The sequence below is a fragment of the Heterocephalus glaber genome, unplaced genomic scaffold (assembly GCF_053883595.1).
Source record: "Heterocephalus glaber isolate CG9 unplaced genomic scaffold, H.glaber_assembly_v1.0 deba00000347, whole genome shotgun sequence".
Classification (NCBI taxonomy): Eukaryota; Metazoa; Chordata; class Mammalia; order Rodentia; family Bathyergidae; genus Heterocephalus; species Heterocephalus glaber.
Window position 1 is genome coordinate 22,767,351 of NW_028258143.1, and position 20,198 is coordinate 22,787,548.

At 37.8% G+C, this 20,198-nt stretch overlaps 1 protein-coding gene across 11 annotated transcripts in view; it reads right to left on the minus strand.

Annotated features, from left to right (window-relative positions):
- Clasp1 (cytoplasmic linker associated protein 1) overlaps positions 1-20,198 on the minus strand; it is a 260,640-nt gene that overhangs the window by 128,508 nt on the left and 111,934 nt on the right. For all 11 annotated transcript variants that reach the window (XM_087198200.1, XM_087198215.1, XM_087198196.1 and 8 more), the window contains exons 7-8: positions 19,497-19,594; positions 2,765-2,832 (exon numbers count right to left, since the gene is read on the minus strand). In XM_087198200.1, coding sequence (XP_087054326.1) covers positions 2,765-2,832; positions 19,497-19,594 — 166 coding nt within the window. The remainder of the gene's footprint in view (positions 1-2,764; positions 2,833-19,496; positions 19,595-20,198) is intronic.

The window sequence follows — 20,198 nt, forward strand, 5'->3', positions numbered from 1 at the left end:
TGTTTGCATAGAAAAATTCCGGTCATAATCTAAGCTGAAAAACGAACAGAGTGGTGAACACAGAGAGTGAACGGACTTGGAGAAAGTCAAACAGTCAATGGTTTGACATCCAGAAAGGTTCCAAGAATGGTTACGCTGAAAGTTATTGAAGAAAAAAATTAGAAAAGGGGACAAATTTCATTCCATCACTATTTCAGTTTTTCTACACCACCTAAATGTTCAAAGAATTTAGTAAAGAAAGAAAGCAGGTGGTTTATTTCTTGAAAGCTACTGGATATCTTACTGAGCTCTCAAAATTATTGAAAAAAGATTAAAATTTGGTTAAGAATTTAAAAAATCTTTATACATATACACTTATACTATACTTTTTCCACTTTAAACATTCTGTCTCTAACAATAAAATCCTACAACACAACATACAGAGCTAAAGTTGTAAATCTTCAAGAAATTGTAAGTTCAGGCTTCCTTAACATTTGCTATTTTTAACACAGATGCCTAAAGAATTATTTCATTCTTAACCCTAGCCCTAAGCCCAGATGCACATACACAGACAGACACACGTGCATGTGTGCATAAACACAATGACATTTGGGGACATTTAGAATAAAATGTTGCTGAGATGCACCCAGTGCCACAAGGCTTTGGCACTCACTTGTCATGTTCAGTGAAGCCTACACACTAGTATGCAAGACCCCAACACAGGTACAGTCTTCTTCTCCAGTAATAGCACTGTAACAAATTCCGGCTCATACTGAGTACAAGCTATAAAGCACAAGCTTCCTTTTCTGCTATAACTTCCACTTCACTATCCAGCACTTTCTGAGTACCAACAATTTTTAAACTAAGAAATCACATAAACCACAACACACACACAAAAGTAAAGCGGGTGTCAGGCAGCTAACGGTGAAGCCCTGTCCCTGGGCACCATCAACCACACCTAACACCAGCACACTACTCAGACACCAATGTCCTGGTCCCAGCTCTACTGATCACACAATCTTAAAAGTATATACAAAGCACATACAAATACATAAGGTGGCCATGTATGGTGGCACACACCTGTAATCCTAGCACTCAGGAGGTTGAGGTAGGATGATCACCCCAAGTTCAAGGCCAGACTGGATGACACAGTGAGGTCAAGCCCAGCCTAAACTATATGTAGTGAGACCCTGTCTCCAAAAAAGACAATTAAAAAGTACAGAATAAAATAGAGAAAATTATGCTATGATTAAAATTATGTACATATTATACAGTTATTAAAAACGGACAAGAAAATATGTAAAAAGATTCTCATTAGTAATAGCTGAATTATGGTAAATATGAATCCTTTTTTCTGTTAATATAGTTTGTGTTTATAATCATATAAAAAACAAGGGGGATTAATAAAAGTGATTTTAGGGCACTTTGAGCATTTTATAAGAAACGCTGTCCAAAGAAAAATTTCTTAGGAATAACGATGGAATAATGGTAGCAACACAGCAGAGACTGGGTCGAAGCACTGGGTTCTGTGGCCTATTCGGTCTTTATGCACCAAACACTCAAAATGTTTTTTTACAACCTCAAGATATTCAAAATCTGCAGTCCATGCTATGAGCTATCACTCCTAATAATTTTTTAAAAGCTATGATGTCAATTTTTAAAAGTTCTTGGGCTGGAGATTCAGCTCAGTGGCACCGCGCCTGCCCCACAAGCGCAAGGTCCTGAGTTTGATCCCTGGTACCGGAAAAAAAAAAAGTTCTTGTTAGCAATTGACTTTCTGATGATTTTTCATTCTTAACAGTAATTTACTCTTGTCTTTTCCTTTCCTTCTATAATCACAAGAATTATCCACTTGTCTTCAAATATCACAAAGCACACTGAAAGGAATATGGGAACTAGAAACAAGCCATGATTCACTTCAGAATCATTTTATTTGTTCAACAATAGTAACTGTACAACTTCCACATGAAGGAGAGTTTTGAGAGACTGAGCTTACGCTAAGTGGAAATAAAATAAAGAGAAATAAAGGGGATAATGTACACAAACACTGTGCAGAGAGAAATCAAGTGGGGTCAGGGCAGAGCCTCGCTTGCAGCCCTGGGTATGCTGTTCTGGGGGAAAGGGACTCTGCAGGAAAGCTCTGCTGTAGCCTAGGGATGCAAGAAGGGAGAGGCCCATAATGATGCTAGATGGCAAATGTTTCAGGAAGAAAGAATCGTTTAAGCACACAGGCCTGAAACAAGGGATGCTGGGAATGTTTGAAAGTAGCAAGAGTAGACCAATGTGGTAGGAGCAGAGAGAACTTTCAGGATGAACGGGAAGAATGACATCAGAATGATGGCACGGGACCCCCTGAATTGTGCTTTGGATGTGCATGTGAACAGGGAGTAATGGCACCTGACTTGCCTTCTAAAAGGATCACTCTAGCTGCTATTAGAAAAGCATGCTTTAGGTGTGGGAAAGAGAAGCAAGGAAACTGATTGGGAGGCTGCCAAGAGTCTGGTAAAATACCACTGCAGCCTGCACCAAGAAGACAGTACCAGGGACGGCGAGAAGGATGTATTTTAATAGTAATGTCAGCAGGAATAGGTAACAAATTCAATAGAGGTTATGAAACAAAGTCAGTGATGACTCCATAGTGTCTGGCCTGTGAAAGCAGGAGAATGAAGGTTAAGTCTTCAGACCTAGAAAGCTTTCCTAAAATATCTAGTTCAGCTGCTTAAAAATAGCATAAGTTATACCAACATAAAACCAAAGTAGGAATACAACCGCTTTTTCGACTCACCATTTGCAGACTGTACCATATTTCCAGATTTTTGGACCTCATCAAATTTTGTAAAAATGACACTCAACCTGTATGGAAATAAAAATATATATAAACCACTGATCATCACTGTTCACAGTCAATTATTAAACATTAATGTGAAGTTGAAAAAAGTTATCAATGATACAAACTCACTTGAAATTAGTAACACACAGTAGCCACCAACAGCTGAGCACAAGAGGCTTCGATCTCAAAGATCACATTTTAGTGTTAACAGCCTGATGAAAGATTACTACTGCCTTGTTGTGCAGTTAAAGAAATCATGACCCATTCCTTACTAAGGGAGTAAGTTATTGGGGTGGGAATTCCAGTCCCTGGTTCTCAAATGTTAAATGTGACTACTCTACACAAAATGTAAATATGATTTTAAAAGTGTATATTTCTCCTCTTTTTTTTTAATCACAGACTGTCACTTTGCATAAGCTTTTAAAAATGGATTAATATCACTTGATAAAGGCTTTTGTGACTTCAGCTTAATTCAAAATGCTACAGTTTCTCCAGAAACAAACGTTGTGACTGCATAATCTTCAGTTTTAAAAAATCTGCATGACGTTTATTTTTTATTAATGGATCGTATTACCTTGACATTTAAATTGAAGCAAAACTCAAAATATTTCATTCTGGTGACACCAAAAATCAGAGGTATGGGGAGTGTAATATTACCTCACAGAAAAAGTTAAAAGAGCCTTTCCCAGACAAAACACAAGTATCTGGATTTCTGTCAGAGTTGAGATTCCAAAGCAAAGCACTCTGCATTCAAACCAATGCCACTCATTTCTGCAACCAAACTATTTCGTACTTTCTCACACACCATCCTGCCCTACAAGATCTACTCATTTCACATTTGCCTTTTCTTCTCATCCAGAATTGAAGCTCCTTAGGGATAGAGCCCGGAGCTGTGTTCTTTTGGTGTCTGTACCAAGCACATGCCATGTGCAGAGAATTCCTCAGGAGAGTTACATCATGGTGTCAGACAGCTGGTACCTAAGCCTACCCCTGACTTCACTCCAGGACACTTCAACTACTTCACATCTGCTCTTATTTCATTAATTCACTTGCTCATTCAACATTACTTGAATGTCCATTATGTGCCCAGCTCCAAGCTAGCTAGATGCTGAATGGATAAGGTTCCTACCCTCTAGAGCTTAATTTCTAAGTAACAGGGAAGCCAAAATACAAGCAAAATGAAGGGACTGCCAACTCAGGGCCAGATATGAGTAACAGATATGAGTAACACTATCACTCACATTCAAAGCCAACAGTTACTAAAGATCTGTAAAGATGCCTAAGAATTAATTTCTTAAGATGTTTCCATCACCCTCCCTTTTAAAGTAACAAAGATCTCCAATGGCTGAGCAAGTCCATCAGTAACAGCACTACAGGTTGCTAGGGATGCCTTACTGTGTCATTTTATTGTGTCACAGCCACATCCTCGGATGTGAGCACACCTGAGTTTCAAGGTAGCACTGAGGTATATTTCTAGTCTGGTGTCACTACTGGAAGAGGGCAAGTGTTCTTCCATTCCTCTGAGAGCAGTCCCAATTAGAAGCAGCAAATGTGAAAGAATCTGCAGGTTCTCTGTCAGTCACGAGGTCCACTCAACTGTGGCCACAGGAACCACAACTAGGTGTGAGGACACTGAAAGGGTCACTTTGTTGGCAACTGCACCTCAGACCTCGGATGTCAGAATTTCTTCAGGCAGGAGGCCTTTTTCCTCTGATTTTATACTCAGGTTTCACTGGGTGCTCATTCTCTTCTCAATTACCTCAAAATATCAGTACCCTGGGTTTACAACAGATTGACACCCACAAAGTTCATATGAATGGAGGGTCCGGCTTTCTTCTGTTATTTCTGAGCACAGCAATTCAAAATGCCTCTCTGGGAAGTCATCAAGGGAGAGTTTCATATGTTTAAAGACAATGAATACTTACTGATTATCTCTGAAGCCACCAAATATTTTCTTTTAAATAAAGTTTCTTGGAGTTGGATGTATAGCTCAGCAGCAGAGTACATATTTAGCCCTGGGTTCAATCTCCAGTACTCCCAACAAAATAAATAAATAAATTTCTTTACTAGTTTGACAAATAACCACTCTCATTTCCCCTAGTTTTTCTGATTTTGAACATTTATACTAAATTCTTCAACACACATGGGATTCATTTTACCATCTGACATATCTAATTAATTCCCTTCTAGAAAATTTTAAAGATAAAGACTAAATTTTAAATAATTCCCTGGAAGGAAATGCTAGTAATATCAGTCAACAAGCTCCACCCAAACACTTGGAACTTCTAGTCAACTTTTTAGCCCCCACTCTTCAATATGAGTACTAAGGGCTATAATATGGGCAGAGTCTAACATGAAAAAGATCAAAATAACCAAATATATTCACAAAACAGACTGTGATGAGATAACAAGTTTCAAAACTGTATCTTTAATGCTTCCAAGGAGATACAGAAAATGCTGCAATGGTAAAGCAACTGGGAAAGAAGCCCTGAAAAGTGGCAGAATAAGGACATCTGAAAACCTGCTGCTCCAAAGAATCAAAGACAACATTGGCAAAACCGTTGAAAATCAACTTTTCAAAAACTATAGAAGTTGAACAAAGGCTTGTAATATCTGAGTAACATTTCTTCAGAAAAAGGGTTGAATTTTAATAACAGCGAATTTCTCATTGCTTGGCCAGGCCATGTTCCTATCTCCAGCTGGGCAGCTAAGAATCCTCAGCCTTGCAGTTGTGGAAGTTTGAAAGCCAGGAGCCTGGCAGCCACTAGAAGAAGGTGAGCAAGTCTGGATCTCTCCCAAGATTCCCCATCCCAGACACCTACCAGAGGACTTGCCTGTTGTATCACTGGACTCCACTTGCAGCTTGTCATCTCTTAGCCTGACTCAGAGCTTCTGCTACATTATGGCTTATGTCTAGATGTCTCCCCAAGGCCTCATGCAGCCATAGGTGGGGAGTTCTACAGGTGGCTGGGTTAGTGTGTGAATGAGGATTAAGGGTATAATACTGGGAAGAGGGGGGTGGATAATGGAAGCACCATCCTGGGCAAGGGTTGCACCAGTCCATAGGCTTACAGATTGGATGGAATATAAAGGGACAGAAAGAAGGCAGGCCTGCTGGTGCTGCTCACTGCTTTGAATGCTTGCTGCCTTCCTGCCTGACACCATGGAATGTTTCTCCTCTGAGATGCCCCTCCGCCATGCTACCCTGCTTTAGAAAAGCCAATTATAGACTCAAACCTCTACAAATTTTGAGATGAAATAAACCTTTCCTCCTTTAACTTTGGGTGTCAGGTACAAGAAAAGTAACTAAGACACCTTGTGTGAGACCTTTTTCCCCCAGAACATGATCGACATGCATCAGCAACAATTAATCAACCTGGGAGCTGCCTAAGATGACAATACACCAGGGCAAAGAAGCTGCCCAAAAAAATGAGAAAGGAAAAGCTGGAGAATGAGATGTTCACAAGAAACCTTGAAAGCAATGACATATTCTTGAGAACCTAGAAGACTGTGATTATGTACAAAGTTGTGTTTGTGTCCAAGAGAGACCCATGAGGGCACAAATACCTCATGTGTGGCTGACCTTGAGACTGGACAGATAGGAAGTGAAAGGGAATGCAGAGTTGCAACCTGCCTGCCACACGAAAGCACAGTGTGACACGCACAGTGTGACACACACTGGACACCAGTCAGCAAAGGCTGGCTCCAGGCACTTAAGGGAACTTCTGTCTAATTATTAAATGACCATTTAGCTTACTAGAGACTTTGGTGTCCACATACAACAAGAAAACATTTTACACAATTAATTCAGGCAAGTCACTGAACAATGAGAAACAAAAACCACAGACAGCCACAAACAACAGCAATAACCTGGGGGAGAATTAGCACAACATCTTATTTAAAATGCTCAGTTTTGAGAAAAAATTATGAAAAGTGTGAAGAAACAAGAAAATATGGCCCACACACAATAAAAAAAAGGATGCCCAGATGTGGGACTAACTCAATGAAGACTTGAAATAAACTATTACAAATATGTTCAAAGATTTAAAGCAAGAAAAAGAACAATGTCTTACTAAAGGAAGAATATAAATGAAGAGATAGAAGTCACACAAAAGAACCATATAGAAATTCTAGAGATGCAAAGCATAATAATTAAGCTGGGGATGGTGGTGCACGTGTATACTCCCAGCACTCAGGAGGCTGAAGCAGGAAGACCATAGTTCAAGGGCACCTGGGCTACATAGTGAGACCCTGTCTCAAGAAAAAAGAAGAGAAAAGAAAAAGATAAGGGCAACAATTGAAATTAAAAATTCACTATGGGAGTAAACAGCAGTTTGTCTGTCTATGCAGTGCTGGGGATCAAGCCCAGGACCCCAGGCATGTGGAGTAACCCCTCCTCCACAGAGCCACATCCATCAGATGTGCGCATCCTAGCAGATCTCGGCTAGAAGAATCAGAAAAACTGCAGATATGACAAATGATATTATCTCATCTGAGAAACAACAAAACAACAGGGGAAAAAAGAATAGAGACTAAGAGATCATCTTATAATTCCAGCATACCAACATATACTTTTGCCAGGAGAGGAAAACAGGATAGAAAGTGTATATATGCATACATATCTCTATGGAGAAATAATAGCCAAAATATTCAGAGTTGGTATTAAATAAGAATATATATATTCAAAAAGTACAAAAAACTCCAAATAAGATAGAGATACAAACCAAGACACATCATGATCAAACTGGTGAAAGAAAGACCAAAGAGGAAGAGATGACAATCATAAATATATATGCACCAAATACTAATGCCCCCAACCTTACAAAGCAAATATTAAGGGACATGAAAAACCAAATAATCACTAATGCAATTGTAGTGAGGGACCTCAATACCCACTGTCACAAATAGATCATCTAGACAAAAAAAATCAACGAAATACTAGAATTGAACCAAGCTTTTGAACAAATGGACTTAACAGACATCTACAGAGTGTTCCACCCCACAAAATCAGAACATACATTCTTTTCAGCTGCACATGGGTCATTCTCCCAAATAGACCACATACTAGTTCACAGAACATGTTTAAGTAAATGCAAAGGAACCGAAGTTATCCCATGTATATTATCAGACCATAGTGCAATTAAACTGGAGATCAATAGCATAAGAAACCCCAAGAACTTCACAAACACACGAAAACTGACTAACACTCTCCTGAACAACCAATGGGTCAGAGGAAATTAAAGAAGAAATTAGACAGTTTTTACAGTTAATGATGATGCCAGGACAACATACAGGAATTTATGGGACACAATGAAAGCAGTTCTACAAGGGAAATTCATAGCACTGAATGCCCACATTAGGAAAACAGAGCAAGCTCAAATAAACAACCTAATACTGAATCTTCAGCTCCTAGAAAAAGAAGAGCAAGACAAACACAAAGCTCATACAAGGAAGGAAATTACAAAGATCCGAGCAGAAACCAATGCAATGGAGACTAAGAGAATGATACAAAAAAATCAACAAATCGAAGAGTTGGTTTTTCAAAAGAATAAATAAAATCAATAAACCCTTAGCCAACCTTATCAAGAAAATGAAAGAAAAGGCTTAAATCCATGCATTAATGAAAAAGGTGAAATCACAACAGATCCAGCAGAAATCCAGAGGATCATCAATACCTACTTCAAGAACCTGTACTCTAATAAAATGGAAAACACAGAAGAAATGGACAGATTTCTAGATACATATGAATTGCCAAAGTTAAATGAAGAAGATACAGAAATTCTAAACACCCCAATTACAATGAGTGAAACTGAAAATGTAATTAAAAATTTACCAACAAAGAAAAGCCCAGGTCCTGATAGCTTCACTGCTGAATTCTACAAGACATTTAGAGAAGAACTATTTCCACTACTCTTTAAACTTTTTAAGGAAATTGAAAGGGAAGCAGTACTTCCAAATTCATTCCTGGAAGCAAGTGTTACTTTGATTCCAAAACCAGGGAAAGACCCAACTAAAAAAGACAGCTAACTACAGGCCAATCTTCCTAATGAACATAAATGCAAAAATCCTCAATAAGATACCAGCAAGCAGAATACAGAGGGTCATGAAGATCACATACCCTGACCAAGTCGGATTTATCCCGGGGATGCAAGGATGGTTCAGCATACATAAATCAGTAAATGCAATACACTATATTAACAGAGTCAAGGACAAAAACCATATGATCATCTCAAGAAAAAGCATTCAACAAAATTCAACACCCATTCATGATAAAAACCCTACAGAAAATTGTAATAGATGGTCTTTATCTCAATTTGATAAAGACTATCTGTGAATAGCCAACAGACAACATCATACTAAACGGTCAAAAACTGAAAACCTTCACACTAAAATCAGGAATGAGACAAGAATGCCCACTATCACCACTCCTGTTCAATACAGTTTGGGACACATTAGTCACAGCAATTAGACAAGAGAAAGAAATAAAGACAATAAAGATAGGAAAGGAAGAAGTTACACTGTTATTATTTGCTGATGATATGATATTTTACATAGAAGACCCAAAAAACTCCACCAAAAGACTTCTAGACTTAATTGGCATATTCAGTAGAGTAGCTGGATACAAGGTAAACACTCAAAAATCAATAGCCTTCTTGTACACAAGTAAGACTCACTGAGAAATGAGGGAAACAATCACTTTCACAATAGCATCCAAAAAAATGAAATATCTAGGAATCAATCTAATGAAGGAAGCAAAAGACCTCTACATTGAGAACTACAACACTCTGAAAAATAGAGATTGAAAACGATATAGGAAAATGGAAAGACATACCCTGTTCCTAGGTAGGAAGAACTAATATAGTGAAAATGGCCATTTCCAAAACTGCTATACAGATTCAATGGAATCCCAATGGAAATCCCAACAGTATATTTCACAAAACTAGAGAAAACAATCCAAAACTTCATTTGGAACCAGAAGAGACCTAGAATAGCAAAAGCAATTCTAGGCAAAAGAGACAGGGCAGGGGGTATCACAATCCCCAACTTGAAACTATACTACAAAGCCACTGTAATAACAAAACAGCATGGTACTGGCAAAGAAATAGACCTGAGGATCCGTGGAATAGATTAGAAGATGCAGAAACAATTCTAGACATACTCAGCTACCTCATCTTTGACAAAGGAGCCAACCATCCTCACTGGAGGAAAGATAGCCTCTTTAATCAATGGTGTTGGAAAAACTGGATTTCAACTTACCAAAGATTAAAACTAGACCCCTATCTTTCATCATGCACTAAACTAAAATCCAAGTGGGTTAAGGATCTAAATATTAAAACAGACACACTAAAATTGCTGAAAGGTAAGTTAGGTAGAACTCTTTAAGACGTTGGCATAGGAAAAGACTTTATGAACAAATCCTCAGTAGCACGGGAACTAGAACAAAGAATCAACTGGGATCTCATCTTTTTAAAAAGCTTCTGCACTGCAGGAGAAACCACCAACAGAGTTAAGAGACAACCTACAATGTGGGAAAAAATTTTTACCAGCTGTTCCTCAGACAAAGGTCTACTATCTAGAATGTGTAAAGAACTAAAAAAAACAGACTCCCCAAATATAAAGACCAAATTCAAAAATGGGCATCTGAAATGAACAGACATTTCTCAGACAAAGAAGTAAAGGCAGCAAATAAACATATAAAAAAGGTTCAACATCACTGGTCATTTGAGAGCTGCAAATGAAAACAACACTGAGATTCCACCTCACCCCAGAAAAGAATGCTGGTATCAAGAAATCAACCAATAACAAATGCTGGCGGAGTTGTGGGGAGAAAAGAACCCTTCCTTCATTGTTGGTGGGGGTGCAGACTGGTGCAACCACTGTGGAAATCAATATGGAGATACCTCAAAGAACTAGGGTTAGAGGTCCCATTTGACCCAGATATTCCTCTGCTGGGTATCTTCCCAAAAGAATTAAAAGAATCATACCACAGTGATATATGCTCACTCATGTTTACAGTGGCACTGTTTGTAATAGGTAAAACTTGGAAACAGTCCAACTGCCCATCAACTGGAGACTGGATAAAGAAGATGTGTTTTTTTTAATAAAATGGAGTACTACTCAGCCATAAAGAATGAGAAACTAGAGACATCTATAGCTAAGTGGATGCACATTAGGCCATACTCTTAAGTGAAATAAACAGAACACACATGTGTAAATACTGAATAGCTTCTCTGGTGTGAAACACTAAAAGTGTAAATAAGGATCAAAATGTATAATTGATATTGTGTAATAGAAAGGGTCTAAGGAGTAGGGGAAGTGGGTAGGCGTAGGGGAAAGGAAAGAAGGGAAAAGAAAAAATATGAGTAAAGCAAAAAAATGGAAACAAAGTGTCTGTAAATAGGGAAGGGTGGAGGGGTGAAGGGAGGGCAGCAGAATGGTAAAAACAAGAACCAAGATATGTCATGTAAAGGTACAAGATCCCAATGATGAATGTAACTGTATCATATACTTAAAATGTACCAATAAACTTATTGGGGGAAAAAAAAGAAAGACCAAAAGAAAATGTTCAATGGAAGAAGAAAAAGCCATTCCTCTTGTAGAAGCAGAAGATCAGTATCTAATTTTTCATTAGAAACAAGGAGGGCCAGGTGGCAGCAAGACAACAAATTCCAAGTCCTGAAATACACCGTCAGCCAAGAATTTTATATCTAACAAAACTGTCACTCAAAAAGAAAGAATTTATCATGTTCCCAGATAAACCAAAAAAAATTTACAGAATAAAGCAGCCCAAATCAACCTATAAATTAAGAATACTAGTGAAGTTAACTATGTAAAAAACATGAAAGACATAGGTAAATATACTGTATAAGATAAATTTGTTTAACTCTCTTACTATCCTACATAACAGGAAACTGCAGAATGCAATAATTATGAAACTGTGTGTTGGTGGACCTGTATAAAGATGTAACATGCATTATCATAGCAAAAGAGAAAAAATAAATTAAATATAGTAAGAAATGAGAAGTCAGCTAGACATAGTGGCACAGACCTGCAATCCCAGCACTCTGGGAGGCTGATACAGGAGAATTATAAGTTCAAGCCCGGCCTGGGCAACTTAGCAAAAGTGTTCTCAAAAAAATCAAAAAGGTGGTAAGGATAAAGGTCAGTGCAAAGGCCTTGGGCTCAAACCCACTTGGGAGGGAGGGGGAAGGGGAAGGAAGTAAAAGAAGGGAAAAGAGGGGAGGGGCAAGGGGAGGGTTTCAAATCAATACAGTTTGATATCAAAGAAAAACTAGAAAAATCAATTTATAGGACCAAGTGTAAATTTCTTTAAAAATGAAAACATTTTAAAAAATGGAAAAAGAAAGGAAATCAAACTGAGAGGAAACCAAATTGAGCCAAAGGAAGGAAACAATAAAGTTGGGGGCAGGAGCTGGAGATTCAGCAGCAAGGAAACAATGAAGATTTGAATAAAGTAAATAAAATATCAATTAGAAAACAGTAGAAAAAAATAAACAAAACCAAAAATTTGCTCTTTAAAAAAAAACCTGACAAATCTTTAGCTAGACTACTCAAAAGAGAAAATTCAAATTAATAAAATTTTTTAAAAAGAAAAAATAAGAATTACAAGGGGATACTATCAACAATTACATCCTCAAAATTAGATGCACTAGAAATTTATTCATTAAATTTTTAAAGTACAACTAACATAAGAGAACACTTTCATACTCATTCTCTAAGGTAATATTACTGTAACAATAAACCAGAAAAATATATCACAGAAAAAGAAAATATTTCTTATGACTGTAGATATAAAATGAGCAAAACATAAAGTTATACACAATGAGAAAGTAAGATTTACCCCAGGAATGCAAAGTGGGTTTACTATCTGGAAAACAATGAATGTAATATCAAATGTCAATAGAATAAGAAACAATCACACAATCACAGTAAGATATAGAAAAACATGATTCTTTTAATTCATACCACAGTGACATATGCTCACCCATGTTTATAGCGGCACAATTTGTAATAGCTAAAACTTGGAAACAGCCCAAATGCCCATCAACTGGAGACGGGATAAAGATGTGGTTTTTTTATAAAATGGAGTACCACTCAGCCATAAAGAATGAGAAACTAGAGACATTTTTAGTTAAGCGGATGCACATTGAGGCCATACTCTTAAGTTACATAAATAGAATGCACATGTGTAAATACTGAATAGTTTCTCTGGTGTGAAAAACTAAAAGTGTAAATAAGGATCAAAATGTATGATTGATATTGTGAAATAGGAAGAAAAGGTCTAAGGAGTAGGGGAAGTGGGAGGCGTAGGGGAAAGAAAAGAAAAAGAAAAAATAAGAGAAAAGCAAAAACATGGAAACAAAGTGTCTGTAAATAGGGAAGGGTGGAGGGGTGAAGGGAGGGCAGGGGAATGGGGAAAAAATAAGAACCAAGATACATCATGTAAAGGTACAAGATCCCAATGATGAATATAACTATACTGTATACCTAAAATGCACCAATAAAGTTAATGGGGAAAAAAAGAAAGTGACTAAAAAAAAAAAGATACAGAAAAATATTTCATAGTGTATCTTTTCATGATTTAAAAAAATTCAGTGACAAACTAGGCACAGGAAAGAACTTCAATCTCATAAACCCCTACACAAACTATCCACTGCTAACATTACAAGTGATGGTAGATGACTAATAAAAGCTTACTTAGTCTTTAAGATCAAGAACAAAACTTCTTCTAATCATTAGTTCTATTCAACATCATACAGAGGTTCGAGCCAGGGCTTTTAGCATCCATATTAGAAAGGAAAAAGTAAAACTACTGGCAGATGGTCTGAAGAATCTACAACCTAACCATTACAATAAGCAAGCTCATGAAGGTTGCAGAATTCAAAGTCAGTATTTTAAAAAATCAACTGGTTTACTATAGATTAATAATAAACCACACGAAAGAGAAATTAAGAAAAAAGTTCTACTTATATTAGCATTAAAGAATGAAACAGGGCCGGAGATTTAGCTCAGTGGCACCGTGCCTGTCTCACAAGTGCAAGGTGCTGAGTTTGATCCCCAGTACCAAAAAAGAAAAAAAAAATGAAGCAGTAGCTGGGTGTAGTGGCACATGGTTTTATAATCCCATGCTCGGGGAGGTGAGGCAGAAGGATTATGAGTTCCAGGCCAGCCTGGGCTACACAGCAGGACCTTGTCTAGGAAAAAAAAAAAAAAAAAAAAAAAAAAAATACACACACACACACACAGAAATACAGAAACAAATTTAACCAAAGCAGTAAAAAACTTCTACACTGAAAACTACAAAATAATTGTTTAAATTAAAGTCTAAAAAGTGAAAACATTCTACAGTCACAGATTGGAAGACTAAAGATATCAATATATCTCAAATTCATCTGCAGATTCAAAGTAATTCTTATTAAAATTCAAGCTGCCAGGGGCCGGGGATGTAGCTCAGTGGCACTGAGCCTGCCTGACAAACACAAGGTCCTGAGTTTGATCCCTGGTACCAGGAAAAAAAAATTCAAGGGTTAAGGATTTAGCTCAGTGGTTCCACCACCTGCCTTGCAAGCACAAGGACCTGAGTTCGATCCCCGGTACCAAAAAAAAAAAAAAAAATTCAAGATTCCTTTATATGAAAAAGAAAAAAGACAGGATACTACAACCGAAGCCCAGGGATTTAGCTCAGTGGCACTGCACCTGCCTTGCAAGCGCAAGGTCCTGAGTTCAATCCCTGGTACCTGAAAAAAAACACAAAACTCTACAACCTTTCAAAGTAAATCAGCTATCAGGGTTGGGGATTTAGTTCAGTGGTTCCACTCCCTGCCTCGAAAGCACAAGGTCCTGAGTTCAATCCCTGGTACCAAAAAAAAAAAAGGTAAATCAGTTATCTACATAGGAAGAAGAATCAGAATGAATTTGCACTTTCCAATAGAAATAGTGAAAAGTGAAATGCAATAGAGATAAGTATTAATGCTCTGTATGAAAATAGTTTCCAAACTAGATTTTCATACCCTGAAAATCTAGGAAGAAAAAAGATATTCTCAGATTTAAAAAAAAATTTTTCCTTTGCCACATCTTTTCTCAGAAAGCTTCTGAAGGGCATACAGAACTAAAATGAGAAAGTTAACCAAGAAAGACCTAATCTCCAAGAATGTGCCTACAGAGAGGTGAAGCCAATGCACATGCATCTGTCTAGAAAAGTGCACTGAAGGCACCCCAAGATGGTAACGAGAGATCAGACTGATGAGAGTGTACGAGGCAGTGAAGGCAGCCAGTCCAGAGTGAAATAGGCTGAAGGAGAGTTACATAACTACACACAGAGGTTGGTATGCTAGGTACTACTGCGCAAACAGTAACCAGCCAACTATGCAAAGGAAAATAAAGCAATTACTGGCTCCAGATCATGAGAAAAGGCAAAGTAATCATAGTACTAAGTATGAATAGTGAACCAGAATAGCATATATAATCACAGTATAAACTAAATTTTGTTCTTAAAAATTAAAATACATGTACATTTGGTAGGTGAGATGGAAAAGTGCACATGAAGAATATTCAGAGGAAAGATAGCTGAAATCCATGCTCCACAGTGGGAAATAAGATTCTAAAAGTGGAGTGGAGGGTATAGGGCAGTGGTAGAGTACTTGCCTAGTATATGTGAAGCCCTAGGCTTGATCCTCAGCATTGAAAGCGCGTACACATGCTCACATGTACACACACGTACACACACACACACACACACACACACAAAATCTAAGTGGTAAAAAAATTTCAGTAGCAATACATACGTATTATTAGGAAACAGTAGTGAAAAACAAAGAATCAATGAAAATAGTTGACAGGGTTTACTTCTGAGACACAAATGGCAGAGGCAGTAACATACTGACTTTTTATAAGTGTATTTAAAAATTTAATTGATTCTCTTTATATAAATTATTATGACCAAAAAATATTTTTAATGAGAAGGGATGACAGCAGTTTCTCATCCGCTTTTGCCATGAGTCGTAACACTAAAACTTTAGCAAACTAAAAATAAAAAGTTTTAATTTTCCCCTTCCAAAACAATCATTATGCAGTAATACCTAGAGTGAATGTAAGCTTTAAATAGGCTGAGACAGCAACAGAGCGTATATTATCAGAACTGCTGAAAACGTAGGTTCACAAAGAAAGTATACCAAATAGTCATAATGAACCAGGTAACATGTATTTGCTCTGTCTAGAAGTAAATTATCTTCAGGTTTAAAGCCTCTGCTGTTTTAGGAGCTTGGTTACCAAACAACAGTATCCAAAGAAATTTAACATCAGTAATCTGGCTTTACTCCAAAGCTTTGCAAACTGAAATACACCACGATGCTGAAATTCCTTTCCAGGAGGTCTTTGGAGTGACAGTAAATGTAAAGCATGCTGAAACCACACATCTACAAAAGTTAAGTCACATGGAGTTATGGGTTATTTACAGTTTATTAAATTGTGAGGCATGCCTCACAAAACATCATACAATTACATATTCAGCTAAAAGTTAATTATATACTTAGTTTCTGAACATACCATATACATGAACTAAGAAAAATAATACATGTAAATAGGTAAAACATTCTATTGATTCAGGTTCACAGCTCAATGAGATCCCATTTGGTGGAGAGATACTCTAATATGAAGATTTTGTTGTCTATTGCTACCTTATTATATGACTCAATATGATTTTATCTACCAGATGACAAAGACTTAAATAACAACTTAATCCATGGCCCAAAACCCTATTCCCAGTTCCTCCAAAGTGAAGCTGTTTAATGTGTTTCTTTTCCTTACTATTCAACAAATGGATAATGAAAACTAATGCTCAAATGAGATTACTACTCTTATTTAAATCATTTAGCTCATATTATAACATTCTTTTTATTGTATTTCTTAGAGATATAAACGTATTCTCAAATATAGTGATCTTTCCATGAACAAATTCTTAGTAGACCAAGATTTTTATTCTAGGACTAAATCCTAATCTACAACATTTTATTAGTACTACAGAATTTTGCTAAGCTGAAAACCCCATTATATTCACAAAATAACAACAACCCATGATGAGGTAAGAGAAGTCAGCTACATGGAGCCTCATAATATAGCAGATACTGAATTTCCCAAACCAGGGTATGATACTTAAAAAGCCCCAGTTTACTTGGGTACATCCCCAACAAAATAAAGGTATCAACCAGGCCCTTGACCCTCAAAGTATCAGATCTTAGATTATGATTTTGTAATAGGCACAAAGAAATATGAAGTTTCACTAAATAATAGTTTCTAAAGAACAGTTTTCCAGACACTTGTGTCTGCCAGAGTTTTACAAGGGCTATGAAGGATGCAGCCATTTCCCTATGACAATCTTCTCCATTTTCCCCCCATAATTTTTAGGAAAGATTTTAGGCAAATGAGTGAGAGAAACCTCCGTCCCTATTCAGAAGTCCAAGGTCTTCTGCAGATTTCTTTTCAAAATTTAAGAGTGGGGAAGAGGAGCTGGGGAAGGAGGCTTTAAGGCCAACTCTGGCGCTATGCCTTGGGGCCTTGTCTGAGCACCCAGTGTTGAAGTTCCCAAGACCACCTCAGATTTAATGCTTTACCAGGACAACTGACAGGACTCAGTAGTCATCCCCACAGCCAGGATTTAGTATAGCAAAAGGACACAGAAAACAAGTGGCAAAGGGGACTGGAGCCTGGGATGAAGTCAGAAGAGATTGCCAGACTCTAGAATCTCTCTTGGGGGAGTCACACAAAACGTGCTTAAATCACCCAGTACAGAGCTGTGACATCACAAGTGGCATGCTGTGTACCAGGAAACTTGCTCAGAGATGGTGCCTGGAATGTTTAGAGAATGTTGGTCACACAGATACCCCTGGCTGCCAAAGAAAAGCGGGTGCACAACTCAAACAACACTGTATTATCCAGGTGGGACATCATAAGCTTCTCTCATCCCACTCTCTGGGAATGGAGGGAACCTTCCCCAAACCCAAGTTTCCAGCCTCCAGCCTGGGGCCAGACTTGTAAGCAGGCTCTTCTCAGGTCAATGATCTCAGGCCTTCTATACTCAACTACCCATATTTTGGTTTCTCTTGGTCATTTCCCCCGATTTCTAATTTGCTGCAGTTATCTTCCAACAATGCATAGGAAGCCAGTGTGTAAGACAGTAACTGTTAAAGTGGTGTTTCATGCCATGGGGCCAGCATGAGCTACAAGGCAGGTATGAAGCCAATCCTGCAGCAGGAAAGGGATAATGCTGACTTCATCTTCCAAGAGCCCTCTCTACTTACCGGTGTACTCTGATTTTCCTAAAGAGACTGTCAGTACTGTCATTAAGTTCTTCTAACTCCTAAGTGTTCTCACCATATATTCAGCAACCAGAAGGCTGAGCTTCAAAAACCAGATACACACAGGTTGAGTCTCCCTTATATGATGTGCTTGGAAACAGAAGTGCTCCAGATGTTATGCAGGGTTTCTGGGGGTTCTTTTTTGGTTGGGGACAGAGTATTTGCATAGACTTTTCCAGTTCAGCACAAACTCTCAAGTTTTGGATTTCAGAGTGTTTCAGATTTCAGATTTTCAGATTAGGGATGCTCAACCTGTAACTCTGGCTTCATAGATTATTTTTGATTAAACAGATGAAAAGCAGTTTTATTTCCTCATAATTATCTTATACACAGCACGGGAGCCACAGTGAAAATAACACTGGGATCAGGTCTGACTCCACAGCAGAAAAGCACAATTCACTTCTACCACAAGAGCCAGATAGATCCCGAGACAGATGACTCCTGTACACTATTTCAGTACTCTATCCCAATACTCTGTAAACTTTTGTGTAACAGGGCACAGAAAATTAAAAGGCTAATCTGAAGGACAAGTTTTAATCTCAGCTCTGACTCTAACTGTGAAGTCTCCCAAAAGTCAATTCATGTCTCTAGGTGCCTGCTGTCTACATAAACAAAGGACAGGCCAGACAAGCTGCTCTGTGAGTAGCACTGCCATTGTGACTGTCCTGCAATTTCACATCACTTTCTCCCTTAAAGCAACAGTGTATGGCAAAGGTTTAGAATTCCTTTGGTAATAAGTTTCTCCAACAAAGTTAAAATGATAGATGTCCAATTGTTACATTACTTTAAAAATTCTGACTATAATAATGAATCATTGTGGACTCAAGTTGTCTTGGGTCTAGTAAAATGTGAGTGCCGTCCTTGTGTTGCCTTCTACAGACAGAAAGTGACATGAAAACACTTCAAAGATATTTTCCAGAACTATTATTCATGTATTTCTAGCCAGATGCATTCTGGAAAAGCTTCATTCATTTAAACAAATATATTGCAAGCACCTGCTATATTAAGCATCGTGTGTAGAGTAAAGAAACCATGACAGTGTGGAATGTTTCAGCACCAATCACTTTTAAAGGTGCTCCCAAAATCAGGAGGAGGCACAGGATTGAGCCAGACGTGTGCATGAGAATCTTATTTCTGAAGGGGTGGAATGGGAAGGAACCGCTGACATATGATCTGAACAAGATCTCCAAACACCAACCCTCTAGCCATGGAGTCTTTGAATAAAATTACATCAGAAATAGTAGTAAAGACCAAGGTAGTATCTGAAAAAGAATAAGGGAAAAAGCAGAAAAAAGGAAAAAGTCTGCACTCACCGGGACTGTGGCAATCCTTTTTTACTGAGATCTGTCCTCACCGGTTCTCCTACATGTCTGTAAATTTCCACTAAGCTGTTTATTGCTGCATCTCGAACCTAGATGTAAGAGAAGAAATCTTATAGCTGCTGTGTCATGCCCTAGCATTTCCTGCTGGGACACAATAGGCTACATTCCACCCCAATTTATCACCAATTTATCAGTGCAACTATGAATGGAATCCCTTTATACATATTGGACCAGACAGTAATGGTGAACCATCTTCCTCCACTGACACAATCCCCAAGGTAGTAAAAAAGGGAGGGTCCCACCCCTATGTACATGTTAAAGTCCATACCCTTTACTACTTTCCATTTTTTAGAATGTACATCGGGAAATTAGAATTTTCAGGCCATCTTTCCAAAACAGAAAACAACACCACAAATGAATCATAACTAAAAGTAAAATATCATGTAAAACACCCTGTATTTAAGGCTCATAAACAAAATATTTAGTGAGCAACAAAAATGTGCAGTACAGACTACAGAGATCCCATATTTAAGGAGCTCACAGTCCTCAAAAGAGCAAGGAAAAAAGTCCGTAAGATCCACATTTAATATCGTGTAGGATGCCATATATGTTATTCAAGAGCACAAAGATCATAGTAGAAAGGAGGGAACAATCACATCAGCATATGTCAGGAAATGCTTTACAGAAGAGGTT